This window comes from Rhododendron vialii, chromosome 9a, assembly GCF_030253575.1.
Source record: "Rhododendron vialii isolate Sample 1 chromosome 9a, ASM3025357v1".
Lineage (NCBI taxonomy): Eukaryota > Viridiplantae > Streptophyta > Magnoliopsida > Ericales > Ericaceae > Rhododendron > Rhododendron vialii.
This window is the reverse complement of record NC_080565.1, coordinates 32,575,400-32,593,367: the sequence shown is the minus strand read 5'-3', so window position 1 is coordinate 32,593,367 and position 17,968 is coordinate 32,575,400. Positions and strand designations below refer to the sequence as shown.

The 17,968-nt window shown below is 38.8% G+C and overlaps 1 protein-coding gene and 1 pseudogene across 1 annotated transcript; one reads left to right on the top strand and one right to left on the bottom strand.

The window, feature by feature from the left end:
- Nucleotides 1–924: 924 nt before the first annotated feature.
- On the top strand, nt 925–5,437 carry LOC131299805 (probable LRR receptor-like serine/threonine-protein kinase At1g56140; annotated as a pseudogene).
- A 6,032-nt stretch (nt 5,438–11,469) lies between these two features.
- Nucleotides 11,470–14,154, bottom strand: LOC131301146 (uncharacterized). The gene is made up of 2 exons (XM_058327322.1): nt 13,813–14,154; nt 11,470–11,923 (listed from the first exon to the last, which is right to left on the bottom strand). The coding sequence occupies exons 1-2, from the start codon at nt 14,056–14,058 to the stop codon at nt 11,645–11,647; spliced, it is 525 nt and encodes a 174-aa protein (XP_058183305.1). The 5' UTR covers nt 14,059–14,154; the 3' UTR covers nt 11,470–11,644.
- Between the last annotated feature and the right edge of the window lie 3,814 nt (nt 14,155–17,968).

The window sequence follows — 17,968 nt, the reverse complement described above, 5'->3', positions numbered from 1 at the left end:
GGTCAATATATCAATAGCAAAGAAAGACCACCTTGAAAGAATATTTTACTAACCTAGACTAATTACCCAAGTCACTAGACAACTAGCAAGCCAAAACTCTAATTTACTATACCCACAGCAGCAACCGCAATCCACCCACGGAAACTCCAACGATTTCTTTGTTTTCCAAGAACAATACCATGAGTACACCTTCAAAATACTCACCTTTGTTCACCAATAAATACTATGTATAAACCTCATGTACTCATATCAGTCCAAAACCATTTATTCTGAAATCACTATTGTAATTAGTATCAAAATAATTTAACTAAGATCTCTCCCCAATACTAGAGCACCATGCACTGCCACACCTGACACCACACAACCCCGCCCCCCCCCCCCCCCCCCCCCCCCCCTCTCTCTTGCCACACATCCATGGACCCGCGATTGCTTTTTCAATAGAAAACAAGAGATCAATCAGACCACTGGCCAAATACCTTGATTTTAATCCACAAACTACACCACATGGTCCAAAAGCTTAAGCACAAAGTACTAGTAGTAGTCCACAAGGTTTGTTATATGCCCAAGATCATCCATGTAGACTTTCAATATGGGACGGGGTGTTACAATCTCCCCAACTTTATAGCCTCGCGCCCTCGCAAAGGGTTGAGCACTATAATCACCAATACAAATCAAACCAACAATCAAACCAAACCAAACTCCAAGGCCATATAGTCGTGTACATGGATGGCTTTGATACCACTTGTAACGTCCCAAGCAGACCACTGGCCCAATACCTTGATTTTGATCCACAAGCCACCACATGACCCAAAAGCTTAAGCACAAGGTAGTAGTAGTAGTCCACAAGGTTTGTTATATGCCCAAGATCATCCATGTAGATTTCAGATGTGGGACGGGGAGTTACATAAACAAATCCTAATTACAATGGACCATGCCATAAAAGGTTGCAAAGATGTGGTAAATAACATTTCACAAACTAAAAAGAGACAGTTTGGTCCATTATAATTAGGATTTAATGATTTTAGAAAAATTTCATCAAATTTTCTAGCGACTACGACAAGAGAGAAATTTGTTATGAGATAGGGGTATTTTGTAATTTCCCAAACATGAGGGGAGAAATCTGTAATTTGTATTTTTAAAAAAAAAATGTTTTCGTGTTGTAATAATGCAATTGAATAGTACCAAATTCGCATCAAAAGAAGAATAAATCTAATTTTTATAGATTCAAATGTAGTTCTAGTAGTTTCACTTCAGCCGACCACTATATACTACGCCAATACAAACAGAATATTGGTGGAAAAAACGAAATAGAATCACCTGGTGCAGGTGCAATATATATAGCCTTCTAAGATCCATGTTACCGAGTCATTATTTAGAGAAGAGTTGTCTCTGCTATATTTAAGAAAAAAAAATATCGAGCAAAAAATTTGGAAGAACAACGTTGTTTTTTGCTAGAGGAGAATGATAAAACATAATCCGCTGGCTGTTCTATAGATTGGAAAATTGTATTGAAATGTATGAAAATTGTATAGGAGTGTGTGAAAATGAAAGTAGATTAAAAAGTGTAAAAAAAAGTATTGAAATGTGTGATTTTTGTTTTTGTTTAGCTTATTAACAAATCTTTAGGCTTCCAATAGAAGGACCTTCCAAAAACAATTGAGTAGTGACAAGTTGGTTCCTTAAGAATGATTTCTTACCAATTTTGTCCCTTAGGATATGAACTTTCCCCTGTGGACCCTAAATTACTGAATTTGTTTCAAGTTGAAACCATTTTGCTAATTGTCGTCGAAATTTTTGCCACTTGCCAAACTTGATGCAATGTAGAAACCTGGAATTTGGAAATCCTATGGTGTAGCCCTGTACTAAATTAACTTGTATTCGGTTCCGTCCATGTCTCAACCCATTTTCACTTCTCCATCCAAACCCCATACCATCGATAGGACCACTCAGTTTCCATTATAACTAAGTCGATCACCAAAAACTAGTCAAGCGGTAACCCGTAACGACTCAACCTTCGACACAGTCCCTCCAAAATCCAAATTCGCACACATGGGCATGCATCTACACATGCAACACATCGACACTCGTGTAATTCAATAGCATTCAATCACTTATTGGTACCCTATGAAACTTCGCTTCACAAGGGGATCCCATTAAGTTGTTACTTATTTTTTGGTTTTTAAGTTATCAACCTCTTCACTATAGGGGAATCTGGTTTGGAAAGATTTCGAAATAAAAAAGGAGGCCGGTGAGGTCACTTTCAAAGCTGTTCAGATTGATTTCCGAGCTCAGGCATCAAAAAACTACCTTGAAATTCATCTATTTTGGGCTGGTAAAGGGACATGTTGTATACCTACTGAAGGTACATATGGACCTTCTATTTCAGCAATCAGTGCTATCCCAGGTAATACGTTTTGTAAATATTTGATGCAAGTTTAAAAATGTTAGTTCCAATTTTCTTATGACTAAGATTTTCTACAGATTTCATCCCCACTGTTGGTAAAAACTCAACTTCCGGCAAAAAGAGTAAGACTGGTTTGATTTTGGGGATTGTTGTTCCTGTTGGAGTTGTAAGCTTTCTACCTTTCCTTGTGCTCTATTGGTTTGTCCTTTGCCAAAAAGGGCCGGGATGGGACGATGATGAAGGTAAAAATACTCAGGAAAATAGTGAGCCGAGTGTGTTATTGGGCTATGACTTTTGCATCACAACAGATTCGTTGTTGTCCCGTGTGTGATTCTGCTATTGTTTATTTGTAATGTCGTTTTAGATGTATTGGCCCTATGCTAGTTATTTTTGTGTTCTTAGTAGCGTTAGGCTTGCTAAATGCTTTCTGTGTGATTCGTGGCACGTTCAGATATGATGGAGTTATGTGTAAATGTTCTCTTAAACACTCCCCTTTCTAGCCAACCAGCAATCCTATGATAAAACAGCCCATCCCTCCCCTTTCTTTCTCACCAATGAGTACCTTAAATCCTGGTTTTCTGAGTACCAATGATGGAGTTATATAATCCGCTACTCCCTCTGTCTCAATTTGTTTGCACATTTTGACTTTTAATTGTCCCAAAATGTTGTATATTTTTAAAAACTAATGGATTAAAAGCTACACAATACCCCTTTTACAATTTACTATTTGAGTTAAAGTAATCATTTTCCAACTGTTGGAGGGTAACTTTTGGAACATTGAGCTTTTATAGGTGTAATAATTATGTTCCATAAAATATTCTATTCTAAATTGGTTAAACAAATTGGGATGGAGGGAGTAATAATGTGCTACAGAATGATAATGATCATCGTTTAAGCGTAATTGATACCTAAGTTGAGTATTAACTTCCTTGTATATTCACAAACATTGGTTTAAACTGTACTTGCAGAGCTCCTAGGGATGGATGTTAGGTCCTACACTATTAGTTATGCAGAACTAAAGGCTGCTACAGAAGATTTTAATCCCACAAACAAACTTGGGCAGGGAGGCTTTGGACCCGTTTTTAAGGTAAACATCCTTCTAATAAAAGAAAGGCTGTCCCGAAACAACTTCATATTGCTTTTATGAAATAGCACCGATCGACTGACTCCTTTGAATATTGCCACTTCACCTCTGCTTTTCCCTTTTGTATTCATTATAGATGGCAGCAGTAAGCTTGTACCATCACATTTTTGCATTGATCAAGACCATGGAAAATACAAACCCTGCTGTTCTAGATTACTTGCTTAGAACTACGATTTATTGGTCCATACCATGTTTGCTTTTCATCAGATCAGAAACAGTGGTCGGGACTAAACAATATTTCTCAAAATTTTAAAATTTTCATATTCTCTAGGGAACACTTAATGATGGGAGGGTTATTGCTGTCAAGCAACTCTCTGTGGCCTCCCGCCAAGGAAAGGATCAATTTGTTGCAGAGATTGCTACAACATCTGCTGTTCAACACCGAAATCTTGTGAAATTGTACGGATGCTGCATTAAGGGGGACAAACGACTGATTGTTAATGAGTATCTTGAAAATAAGAGTCTTGATCAAGCATTGTTTGGTACAAGACATCACCTTTACTGTCAATGTAAATTATAGATCCTGAATATGGTGAATAAGTGAAACGTTTAACTGTTTGGCATTTGTTAAGCAGGGAAGACAAGTTTGTTTCTTAACTGGCCCATCCGCTTTGATATATGCTTGGGTGTAGCAAGGGGTCTAGCTTATCTTCACGTGGAATCTCGGCTTCGCATTGTACACGGGGATGTTAAGGCCAATAATATTCTTCTTGACTCTGACCTCAACCCCAAAGTTTCTGATTTTGGTTTGGCCAAACTTTTTGATGATAAAATGACCCACATCAGTACCTGTGTTGTAGGGACATTGTAGGATTCTCCGCAGTCAACCTCCATGTATTCTTCAGTGTTATTGGTTTCGATATTCTATTTTGGTACTATTTGTAGCTGAAGTATTAACTTACATGTGATGAAATTTCAATGGTTACTGATGCAGTGGATATCTTGCACTTGAGTATGCTATGCTTGGGCAACTTACAGAAAAGTCCGATGTGTTTGGCTTTTGTGTTGTAGCTTTGGAGATTGTCAGTGGAAGGCCAAATACCGACTCGAGCTTGGAAGAAGAAAAGACCTATCTTCTTAAATGGGTATGTTTCACTTTCTTTTAGGCACTCATTAGTTGTTGATCCTTTGAAAAGTTCCAAATGGCTGCATATTTGATTGTGGGTACAGTTTGTTTTATGACTGTGGTTACTGATTCAGCTACATCTTTTTTTAATTCTTTAAAAAGAAGGAAGGACTATTCTATCTTGGAAACTTTAGGATGTTTCGCTTAAGTTTTTCAAATACTATTGTATCTCTGAAACTGAATTCTAGTATTCTTGGTGTTAAAACGTGCATCAATACCAATGAATATCTGATCCACTCATCCTCTCACCCAGCCTAGAATGGGTGCTTCCCACTCTGGTTACATGATTCTATTACATTCCTTTCTTCCCTCCTTTTTAGGCTTGGCATGTGCATGAAAACAACTGTGAAGTTGAGCTAGTGGATGCTAGATTGTTAGAATTTGACGAGGAAGAAGTAAAATGAGTAGCTCTTTTGTGCACCCAGACATCCCCACAGCAACGCCCCTCCATGCCGCGTGTAGTGGCGATGCTTTCAGGAGACATTGAAGTTAGTGCAGTTACTTCACGGCCTGAATATTTTACTGACTGGAACTTCGACACGACCAGTTTTATAACTACAGATACTCCAAGTGCAAAAAATGAACATAGCCAATTTAGTTCATCAACGAGTCGGATACTCCAAGTGCAACGAACATAGCCAATTCCGTTCATCAACGAGTGCAAGCATGGCAACAAATCCGAGGTTATAGATTTTCAACGTAATAAATGGTTTTTTATTTGGGATTTTTTGAAAAAAAAATTTCTTTTTTGTATTTTGATTGATTTTTGTGAAATTTCCTAACACCTTTAATTTTACATGAATTATGACTTTATATGAATAATTATAACAATCATTAAATTAGAATGTGTTTATTCGGACTTTATGGGTGAGAGGATGAGTGAATTATGACTTTATATGAATAATTATAACACTCATTAAAGAACTCCGCCTGGTTTGTGCTTAGAGCCTTATCTTTATTTCCCAGCCGGTCCTAAGCCCGGATAAAGGAGGAGGGTTGTGCGTTAGGTAGCTGACAACTAGCATGTAAAATGCCCATCAGATCTCTATGACATGAATCCAAATATGACAACAAGACATGCTAGGGCGTTCCCTTTAAGCGACGCGTTGTGCTTGCCTTCGGTTGCTTCGAAAAATGAGCAAGGGGCGCCACACCTGCGCCCGGGTGTGGTGATAAGTGAGCAAGGGTTCCCGCGCGTACCTGGACGAGCACGGGTAAAGAAGCTAGCCCAGAATTATAGGATTCGTTTAGCCACTTGGAATATAGGGACATTAACAGGTAAGACTAGGGAGCTAGTTGACACCATGCTTAGGAGAAAGATTAGTATAGCTTGTCTTTAGGAAACTAAGTGGGTAGGGGAGAAAGTTAGGGAGATATAGAACACAGGTTATAAGCTCTACTATACGGATAAGGATAGACATAGAAATGGAGTAGGTATCGTAGTAGATAAACACCTGAAAGATTTGGTAATTACAGTCATGAGGAATGGAGATCGGATTATTTTAGTTAAGCTTGTGATCGAAGGGAGCATAGTTAATATTATTAGTGCTTATGCACCCAAAGTAGGTTTGGATGATCTTACTAAAGAGCAATTCTGGGAGCACATGGATGACATAGTTTAAGAGATACCTTTTGGGAAGAAGCTATTTATAGGAGGTGATTTCAATGGCCATGTAGGAGTGCATAAGCAAGGGTATGAGAAGGTACATGGTGGCTTTGGTTTTGGTGACCCTAACGAAGGTGGTCAGAGGATTTTAGATTTTGGAGTAGCTTTTGACCTTATAGTGGGGAATACTCTCTATAGGAAGCGAGAAAAGCATTTAATTACCTTTAAGAGCGGAGCCAATAGAAGCCAAATTGACTACTTTCTTGCTAGAGGTGCAAACCGCTTGACATGTAAGGATTGTAAGGTTATTCCCGGAGAGTGTCTAGTGGCACAATATAGACTTTTGGTATTAGATATCTGTCTTAAGGGGAACATTAGAAGGAGAAAGGAAACTAGATGCCCACAAACTAAATGGTGTGGCCTAAGAGGGGAGAAATTAGAGGTATTCAAGAAAAGAATGTCTCAAGAAATACAGTGGGGAGTGGAAGGCGATAGTGACAATATGTGGAATACCATAGCTGATGGTATTAGAAGAATATCGAGAGAAATTCTCGGGGAGTTGAAGGGAAAATGTCCAATTTCTAAGAAGACATGGTGGTGGAATGACGAGGTTCAAACCAAGGTAAAAGCCAAGAAGGAGTGCTTTAAAAAAAGGCAAAAGGACCGGAATGGAAAAAAATTTCAGGGTTATAAACAAGCTAGTAAGGAAGCTAAGAAAGCCGTTAGGGATGCTAAGTTGAAAGCTTATGAGAATTTCTACGCTAGACTCGATAGTAAAGATGGAGAAAAGATTATTTATAAACTTGCCAAGTTGCGAGAAAGGAGAGTTAAAGACGTTTCTCAAGTTAAGTGTATAAAAGATATTGATTCGGTGGTGTTGGTAAAAGCCGAGGCGATCAGGGATAGATGGAAGTCGTATTTCGAGAAGTTGTTAAATGAGAAACATGAAGGAGGCTTTGGTGGGGAGGAAGAGTATGTACCTTGCGAGAACATAGAATATGAATTTTATCGGAGAATACAAAAGTTCGAAGTGGTCAAAGCTTTGAAAAAGATGAAACTGGGTAAGGCATTAGGACCAGACGGTATCCCTATTGAAGTGTGGAAAAGTCTAGGTGACTTGGGGGTGACTTGGTTGACGAATTTTTTTAACAAGATTATTATGACTAGGAAGATACCCGATGAATGGAGAATGAGCAATCTAGTACCTATCTATAAGAATAAATGGGATATCCAAAGCTGCAACAACTATAGAGGTATTAAATTGATGAGTCATACGATGAAGTTGTGGGAAAGAGTTATTGAGTATCGCTTGAGGATGGTGACTATGGTATCAAAGAAACAGTTTGGGTTCATGCCTGAAAGATCAACCTTAGAAGCTATCTGCCTATTAAGGAGAATGGTAGAAAAACACTAAGGATGGCAAAGTGAACCAAACCGATGGGTACCTGAACCGTAACCGTAACCGATTTTTTTCCCCGAACCATAACCGAAAAATTCCCCGTGGGTGCGGGTATGGTGGAGGGTGGGAGATAACCAAACGGGTTCGGTTCGATTTTGGTTCAATAGATACCCGAACCGAACCGAAACAAGTTAATTACAAAAATACCCCTACATATATATATATATACACACACATACCACTACTTAGGGTTTTGTTCGCCTCATTTTAGCCTCACTCTCCACAGCTCCACTGCTCCACTCTGTTCCAGACTTCCAGTCGGCGATCTGAGGTTTCTCTCCTCTATCTCTATCTCTATCTCTCTCTCTCTCTCTCTCTCTGTCCGTCTTCCTCTATCTCTCGACTCTCATCCTTGCCTAAAGTCTACATCTTGCAATCAGGTTCCAAAAATCTGAGAGTTCAATGTTGGTGTGTCAAACCTCATAAAGTTTAGATTTTGAAGAAAACCCAGCTTTTGTTTTCCTTGATTTCTATGTTTTCTCGGAAAAAAGATTAGGGCTTGATACATATTCATCTATTTATTAGTCAAAAAGATTAGGGCTTGGTAGTTCACCCACACACACACCCCTAGATTTGCTTTGTTGTGGTACCGATTTGTGATGTAGGCGATATTATTAGTTATGTGATGCTGATTTGTGGTTGATTTGTGTTTTAATTCATGTTTTAGTTGAATTTTTGTAATAAGACGAATGCTTGAAAAAAAAATTTGACTGATTTTATTTCGGTTCAGGGCGGGGCCGGTACAAATTGGATACCACTACAAATTCGGTTACCCAATCGGTTCGGGGATTACCCAAACCCCGTTTGGTTCGGTTATGGTTTATTTCTCTTCGCCCCGTTCGGGTATTGGGGCGGATATGGGTAGCATTTCGGTTTCGGGGATCGGGTACGGAAATACCCATATCCGCCCTGAATGCCATTCCTGAAAAACACAGAGCAAATTAAGAAGAAGGATCTTCATATGGTTTTCATAGACTTAGAAAAGGCTTATGATAGGGTGCCTAGAGATATCATATGATGGGTTCTGGAGAGAAAGGGAGTGACCAAAGGGAATATCGATGTGATTAGAGACATGTATGAAGGTGTCATCACTGCAATTCGCTCACCAGTAGGGGAAATGAGTGAATTCTCAATCACTGTAGGATTGCATCAAGGGTCAGCCTTGAGCCCGTACCCTTTTGCCTTAGTTATGGATGAATTGACTAGACAATTTCAGGAAGATATCCATGATGTATGATGTTTGCAGATGACGTTGTCCTCATAGATGAAACCGTAAGAGGTGTTAATACGAAAATAGAAATTTGGAGGGAAGCATTAGAGTCAAATGGTTAGCCTTGAGCCCATACCCTTTTGCCTTAGTTATGGATGAATTGACTAGACAATTTCAGGAAGATATCCATGGTGTATGATATTTGCAGATGACATTGTCCTCATAGATGAAACCGTAAAAGGTGTTACTATGAAAATAGAAATTTGGAGGGAAGCATTAGAGTCAAAATGTTTTCGAATAAGTAGAAGTAAAACTGAGTATATGGTGTGAAAGTTTAGTGGTACCAACAGTGCGCACGAAAAAAAAGTGATCTAAGACAAGGAGATACCTAAGAGTGATCATTTTAGGTACTTAGGTTCAATCATTAGTAGAGATGGAGAGATTGCCGATGATGTGACTCATAGGATTCAAGTGGGGTGGCTCAAGTGGAGGAGCGCTACTGGTGTACTGTGTGACAAGAGGGTTTCCATAAAATTGAAGGAAAAATTCTATGGAACTGCCATCAGACCAGCGATGCTTTACGGGACAGAATGTTGGCCTATTAAGAAACAACAAGTGAACAAGATGAATGTAGCGGAAATGAGAATGTTGAGGTGGATGTATGGTAAGACTAGAAGAGACAAGATTAGAAATGAAACGGTTCGTGAGATGATAAGTGTAGCATCCATAGAAGAGAAGTTGAGGAAAAATAGGCTAAGGTGATTTAGGTGTGTCTACCGTAGACTATGAGATGCAGTAGTTAATATAGCAGATAGGATAGCTTTGGGTAGCAATGCCATGGGAAGGGGTAGTCCTAAATTGACATTAGATGCTATGGTGCGCAACGATATGAGTATAGTAGGTTTATGTGAATAAGTAGCCCTTGACAGAGCTCAATGGAGGAAAATAATTCATGTAGCAGACCCCAAGTGATTGGGACTTAAGGCTCGGTTTGGTTTGGTTTGGTTTGGTTTATTCGAAAAGGATGTGTAACATAGGGGTGCCTACTAGCTAGGAGCATTGCCCTTACCAATTAATTGATGTCTACTGGGAGATATGGCTCTATGCAAAAAGGTGCCCTGGTAAGAGGCATAATTCTTCCTAATTAATTGTCTTCAAAAGACGTGATTCTTCTTAATGTGTGTCTAATAAAGACGTGACTTTTCACGAAAGGGTGTCTGTAAGTATGCAAATAGATCCTTTGTAAAGGCGTAAGTGCACAGATTCTGATGTGAGGCCCACTACGGGTTTCACACAAAAAATCCAAATGATTCATTAAATTTAAAACATTTTTCAAAGGCTCTTGTGAAAAATCAGTTTAATCTGATACCTATAAGTACTCGATCTAATCATATAAGTTTTCATTCAAGTTCAAAGTTGAATGAAAAGTTAGATGATTAGATTGAGTACTTTTAGGTATCGGATTGAGCTAATTTTTTGCGGGAGGGCCTTGAAAAAATGTTTCAAATTTAATAAACGGCTCGGATCATTTGTTTGGAATCTGTAGTGGCCCCACATCGAGATCACATAGGAGGTACTCCCGATTCTCTTCAGCCTTTGACAACCACAACTGATAAAGCAATTTAGACCCCCTCTGGAGATGGGAAAATTTCAGCTAGAAGCCTAAAACAGCTTGGAAAGCCCTTAAGAAATAATAAGAAATAAATCACGAGTTCAATTTAATCTTGTTCAAAAAAACAAATGTCCCCTAGTCCGCATTTGTTTTGCGTCTCTTATACGCGAAATATAGGCCCCGAAAGATGGAAGAATAGATCGCGAGAGAATGGTAGATTCTAAGAGCAAAAGCAAGTACACCTGTTCGTGTGAAATTTATTTGCCAGAATGACCATTGTTACTGTAGTACTCATAATATATATATATTGATCCGAAAGTACTCATAATATCAAAAGGTCCAAAAATAGTAATGGTTTGGCAGCTATTTGGTGCCATTTTTGCTCAATTGCAAATTCATACCTTTGAATTGAACTGTCTCAATCATTGTTTTGATGCAATTCGGTTGGCTTGGATATTGGAAGTTTGACAAAGCCAATGTGTGTGTGTGTTTTTTTTTTCTTTATTTGCAGTCGATCGATATCCCGGGAGCGGATTGCCCCACTGACAGGGCCATTTCAAGGCACATCATGAGGCAGCTGCGAGACCCGGGAAGGCAACCCGATAGGGTGTCTTTTTTAATTTGAAGCGAGGGGAAGGGATCTCTTTAACCGTAGCATTTGAATGGCAGCAGCAGCAAAACCCGGAAATGGCACTCAGCTCTATCAACACCAGCAATAGACATTGCTAGCACCCCATACACACACACACACAAAGCTGCTAGCCCACATACCCACACACATGCACAGCTTTCCACATACACCCACACACAAAGCGAGGGGAAGGGATCTCTTTAACTTCTGTTTCGTACTTTCATTTACCCAGGCAATGGCAAATAGACCATAGGAAACTGCATTTAATTTTCACATTTTATTATAGAAGTACAGCACCATCAACAACATTGACCGTTAATTTTCTGTGCATTAGTTTGCTAAATACATGAACATTTACAAAAATGGATACCCATATACATGTGACAAACAAACTACAACATACGCACCCATATAACCGCCAGCCAACATCTTTATGTATATTTACTCTCTAGCTACCAAAACCGATCCTTGTTGACACTTAAATAGCCAGCCATTACTTTTCCTCCAATGTTCCTCATTCCGTCTATAAGAAAGTACCAACTGGAACCCAAGGCTCCGACGAAGAAATCTGATTCCCCAGCCATCAAGAAATTCACGAGAGGGTAATTCGTGCTGGTTTCCCTCCCTAGGCTGGCTTCGTAAGTAGCCATTGACATGTTCCCCACCTGGCATGTCACGTTTGTGTAGTAGAAATTCCACTGTGGGTATGATCTCGATCTATCAATTACTTCCTGAAGAAAAGTAGTACTACTATGAGAATTTGATCACAACAGCTATACAAAAGTAGTCAAAAAGAGTACACACTATGATCAAGTCATCAAACAACTCCAATGGAACTCAAAGGGTTTGTGTTCAACTTCAACCGGAAAAGACCGGACTTATCCAATGTGGCCTGTGAAGCACCGACACCCCTAGAGATCACGGTAACTGTGTCAAACACTTCAAGGACACGCCATGTGATGTTTCCATTACATTTCAATATTTGTTAATGGTGGGACACCTTGGGGACCCACATGGGGACACGGCACTATGGTAGGGTGACAGCAAAATACTTGTAATTTCAATAGTATTTAGCCAAAAAATTAGGGGTGTTCAAGAAAACCGCCCGAACCGTAAAACCGGTCCGATCCGGACCGAACCGTAATATTTGGTCTGGTTCTGTGGTTCTGCAGTCAGGTTATGGTTCCAAAAAAATAAGAACCGTTAATTTTGGTTCGGTTATTGATTCTCAATTAAAGAACCGTGGTTAGAACCGGACCGGACTGTTTAAAACTAATATATATAATTATATAAAATAAATATATGTGTGTAATTTGGTAAGTTAATCTCTTTTTTGCTAAACTTACTTTATTTAGAGATGAAATTTCATTCGTGAGGAAAGTTTTTATTTTCTTTCTTCTTTTTCTATTCTAATAGATTACCTTCTTATTCTTTTAATTCTTTGCAACCTTATTTAACGGATTAGTCTTTATAATTTCAATCTCACGTCTCTCTTTCTCACACACCGGTGATAGGTTTGGATGCTAATTGGATAGAATCGGAACCGGAGCCGAACCAAAACCGAACCGGTTTTGCGGTTTGGTTATGTTTCGGTTCCACTCATATATTGGTTAGGTTCTGGTTCTCAATTTCCTAGAACCGTTTAAAATGGTCCGGTTACTGGTTTTCTAGAGAACCGGACCAATCCGGACCATGTACACCCCTACAAAAAATTGTAATATAAGGAGCATGCATATCAGCATATATATGTGCATAAGGATACACCATCACTCAATAATGGATTCAATGGGAGTCCAAACCTAAATATGTAGTGGTTACAATGATGGTTTGCATACCTGAAAGAACTGTTTAAAAAAATATTGAGGTGTCCCATGCCGTGTCTGTGTCCCCATTTTTTTAGAATAGTCATTTCGCCTATCTGTCTCTATGTCCCCAGCCGTTCCTGTTGCCTTGCAACATAGTCTCCGGCTTTTAGTTTGTTGCATATATATATCTAGAGTTTATCCAGTAGGGGGCCGTGGGCCAAAAGAGACCCTGACTAGAGTTCCTTGCCACAAAAAATTTAAAAAGAAAACTTGAACGCAACTCTGATATCCACTGGGTATATCAGTGGCAGCGCGTTTCAAATCAAAGAAATAGAGCAATATAGTTTAGAGGTAGACAATTCCTTAAATAACGAATAAATTACAGGGAAAAAGGCTCAGCAGGCAAAGGTTTTGCTAGGTTTCTTTGCATTTGTAATTGATGGAAATGGGCAACCATAAGAATCATAAACATTGTTCGGGTTTGGAATGTAAATAGATGGATGGGACTGCTATATCGATAGATTAATGAAAGACTTTCTCAAGATTCTTATTAATTCACAGGTTGATTGAATTTGAATAGACACTTATGTTATTGAATAAGGGCACACGCCTTAATTGGATTCGGGTTGGATTGTGGAAAAAACCCTTGCTATAGCATATTAATCTTGTATTTGGTAACTATTTGCGAAGAAAAAAAAATCATGATATTTAGTTTTGTATGTAAGAATGAGAACCCCAGTTCTACTACTTCAGGTCCTAGGGTCTTTCTGTCTATAAGATAAAAGGATATAAAGCATAAGAAAACTGTAAATAACTTGCATCTCCGTGGATAACCAGATGCTGACAAGGTGTGGGAAGTGCTTTCTTATGCGTTCAGCACGTTTCTTGTATTCTTCAAATTCAAATATCTTCATTTCACATGCCTTATCGCCCATCCTCACATGTATGCTTAGCAATGGCTTAGGCATCCACAGTTTGTGATTGGACCATACAATTAAATTGCTCCATTTCAGATTGCAATTCTTCTCTAACTTCCTGAAGAGGATTTTCTCAAAAGGCATTACTCATTAGTTTACAAAAATAACTGACATAGATCTTCTATCAACAATATCAAAAGTACGGATTGTTTCAGAAACACTTTCCGTAAGTTACACCATCTGCTCTCATTTGAAATTAATATCTGAACTCCCAACTTATCCAGAAACGTACTTCAATTTGAAGCTTGACTTTGAGAAACAGGTTTAAGAAGTGGAAAAAAAAAAAAAAAAACTCGGCCTTTGAACTTGAAAGAAAGGTTCTAAGGATAAGGATTACAAATAAGGTTCTAAGGACAAGGACAAGGATTATATATAGTTTGACAAGAAATTATTTATAATTTTGAATAAAAATGTAAAATGTGTACAAATAATTAAGAGCTCTTTCGGAACAGTTGAAATTCCAAATTTTGTAATTTTGAGCCACATAAATATTAGAAAAGAGAAAAGGTTAATTTGAACAAAAAATTAAATCCATTAGAAAAAGTAAAATCATTTCCAGAGCTTTATCAAAATAGTTAAATGTAACTTATTTTTTGAATAACTCGTCATTTGAAGAAAGAAATTTTACGCATTAGAAGAATGAATGCAATAGCAAAAAAGTCATACCGTTGCCACCAAGGATATCAATACAGCACTGTACCGGCCAGTACATACTATTGTTTCATAAAACAGAAACCTCACTGCTCTAGCTAGTTTCGTTCCGATTCCAATACCGTTCGGGTAACGGCCATATCGGAAAATACCGATCCTGGATGAAGGTAACACACAGTTTTTGTTTGGATTTTGCTATGTTACAGACATATTTCCATGGCTCGTGATCCTAGGGTATTGCGGGCCCGATATATGATTTCTATTGAAAAATAGATTGTGGAGTATAAATTTTGTTGATTCAACTTATGAATTTTGTGGACTCGTATAGACTAGCTTCAGAAGAGTTGGTAATACTTGAGAGATTTCGATCTTAGAGATCTGAGAGCTATTCTTAACTTTCCGGACTTGACCACTAAACCAACCGCAACCATGTTTGCGAATCAATTAAGAAACGATCCCAAACTAAAAATCTGAATTATATATATAACCAACAGATTGGAGATCAAACAATATCCAGAAAACAAAAAGTTTACTCTTGGTTCGTAAGGACTAGTACCGGGCCACGGCCCCCTTTTGATTTAGCAATAAAACCGATCTCCTTTCCGGGTTTAACAAAAAATGTGTGAAAGCCCACAACGACCCATGCATGATCGGTGCATCTCCTATTGCGGTAATGAGTAGAAGCAAAATAAAGTAAGCAGAGCAAGAAAGAAAACAGAGTACTACATCAAAAAAACCATTGGAGAGAGAGAGAGAGAGAGAGAGAGAGAGAGAGAGAGAGAGAGAGAGTAATGCATACCCATTGCAGACTTCGGTGGCCATTGGGAGAGTGTCTTCTGTGTTTCTTTTGTTCATCCTTCCCTGGAAGTTATGTTTTTGTGAGTGAAACGTTGACCTTTGAACTTGTCCTAATTTACAGTTTAAACATTGTAACCTTCTTGTTTTAATAATCAAATTTCTTTATTTTCTGTTCAAAATAAAAATATAGTAGAGGACACTCCGGATCAGGTCCAGACTCCGTGATATAAGCTTAGGTCCGGACTTTTACTGTAAGCCGTTGGATTGTGTTTTCAATGGTCCGGATCAGCGGAAGATTTATGACCGGTCACAATTAACATTTTTCCCTAGAAAAGTTTCATTAAAATCTGGACCACTGAAAACACGATCCAACGGTTGAGTGGTGGAGCGGACCTAAGCTCCGGTTAGGGCGCCTTGATAGAAATCAGACTGTCGTAGAGGATGTGTATTTATAGGTCCAACTCAACTATGGGTACCAAAGGGTTGCGTACCGATTGTGTAACAACTCCGTGCGTAGCACGGGTCATCGCTGGTAGCTAGCACTTCTCATGATTTATGGAATTGGTCAAATCCGATACCTAGAGTGACTCAATCCATTTGAATTCAGATATTCTCTATATACTAGTTGTGTGCTTAAGATTATATTCCTTAATCAAACTACTATAAACGATAGCAAGTCCTGGCCAAGAAGCTTTTGGCTCAATGGCATTAGATGTGCAACTAGCTAGGTGCTAGGAGTATAGATGTCAGGAGTCCAACTTCTCTTCGGCTCTTCCAATGTGTTAATCTAATTTATTCTAACAGTGCTGACTTTCGCCAATAAAAAACGATAGCAAGTCGTGATTTTGAAAATTAAATTCTTCCATGATCACCCTGCTCATTCTCACCTTGCCAAACACCCATCACCGTCAATTCTCCACGGAGCACAGCCCGCCCACTTCTGTTCCTCCCTTATCAAGGAATCGATCACCGCGAACCATCATCGAGCAATATGAATTGTTATGCTGGCCATTGATTATATATAGGAGCAGTACTTTTGCTGATATTTGTTACGACCTAGAGATTTTATTTATCGTATTAATTATTTTGGCCATTTATTAATTGGGAGTTTTATGGTGTGGGTCTGTTTACACCATAATTTGGTAATTTAGTCTAATATGATCGATTGGGTCAAAATGTTACACGTGTCAGCACGTTCTAGACTAATTAATGCAAATGCAATGTGAAGCCTATTAAGGGAAAATCAAGTGGACTGATCGACGGTTAAAATTCAACTTCAAAACACGTTTCAAAGTATGTGTACAAACAGATCGTGGGCAGGACAGTTAATGCAAGCAAGCAGTTGAAGCAATTACAACATTGGGAACATGTGAGATCATGGAGATGCAACCGCCTCGAAGTGGAGCAAGAATAGGAAGCATGGAAGTAACTACTCAATTCAAATCAAAGGAGGGAATTCCATCTGATTTGAATTTCAAGTCGAAGACAGCCTATAAATACAAGAATAGAAGATATTTAGAGACCCCCCAATCAATCGCCCAAAGGCTTCTACTTTTATCTGTACTTTCCATTTCTTGCTCTAGGAGTAGCTTGTAACGTAACTGTCTGTTCGATTGTGTTCTCACCGTCGATCGACTTCTACCTCGAAGAATAATAAAGTCCATTTTGTTGTTCTTCTTTCATCTCTATTCACTTCATTAAGTTTGCTTCCAGAGAAGTCCTGAAATACGGCAAGGAACCAAACTCCACCACCACAAACACCCACATTTCCAGCATGCTCAACAACTCTTAGTCGATTAGTCGACTACAAGTAAAAAATAGATAAACAATTTTGGCGCTAGAAGGAGGGCCCTTACTAATTTAGAAGTAATGGCACCAGCAACAAGAAAGCAAGGCGACCGACCAATAGAGCCTTAGAATGAAGGCTTGGAAGCCCAAAACGAGGTAGTACATCCTGAACAAAGGATGCCAGAGAATAGCCAAGGAAATGGCTTGAGTGGACCAACGGATATACAGAGCCTTTCCAGACAGTTGGCACAGGTTTTGTCTAACCTAGAAGACGAAGCAGCACAGGAATTGATTACTCTAATGAGAAGGGTAGTTACACTCCCATCTATCATAGATGTTGATGCAAATGGTGTAGTTCATGAACAGTTGCAATCCGGTGATTTGCCTAGACAGGCCCCTCAACAGGTATATTCAAACCCAGCATTTGACTCAAATATGAATGTGCATAGTCGACCATTTGTAGGTCCAACTACTCTACGATCCACAATAAGGCCAACCAGTTTTTATCAGAAATATTCCATCTATATATGAAGTTGGAAACAGTAGTGGGAATGGTCTAAATAATGGTCTAAATCCTAGTCAGAATCCTCAAAATGGTTTCACAGGAGTCCATGTTATGAACAATGGTCAGCACATATACAGCACTGTACAAACTTTGCCAAATCATGGCAATTATACTTATCATACTATGCCAGTAGGGTCCAATAATGGAAATAATGGTCAGTACGTTCACAATATGCCAAATATTGGCAATGGT

Coding starts and splice junctions, on each gene's coding strand:
- LOC131301146 (XM_058327322.1), bottom strand. CDS start 14,058: ATGCCTTTTGAGAAAATCCTCTTCAGGAAGTTAGAGAAGAATTGCAAT. Junction 11,924..13,812: donor GGTTATCCACGGAGATGCAA/GTTATTTACAGT, acceptor ACTTTTCTTCAG/GAAGTAATTGATAGATCGAG.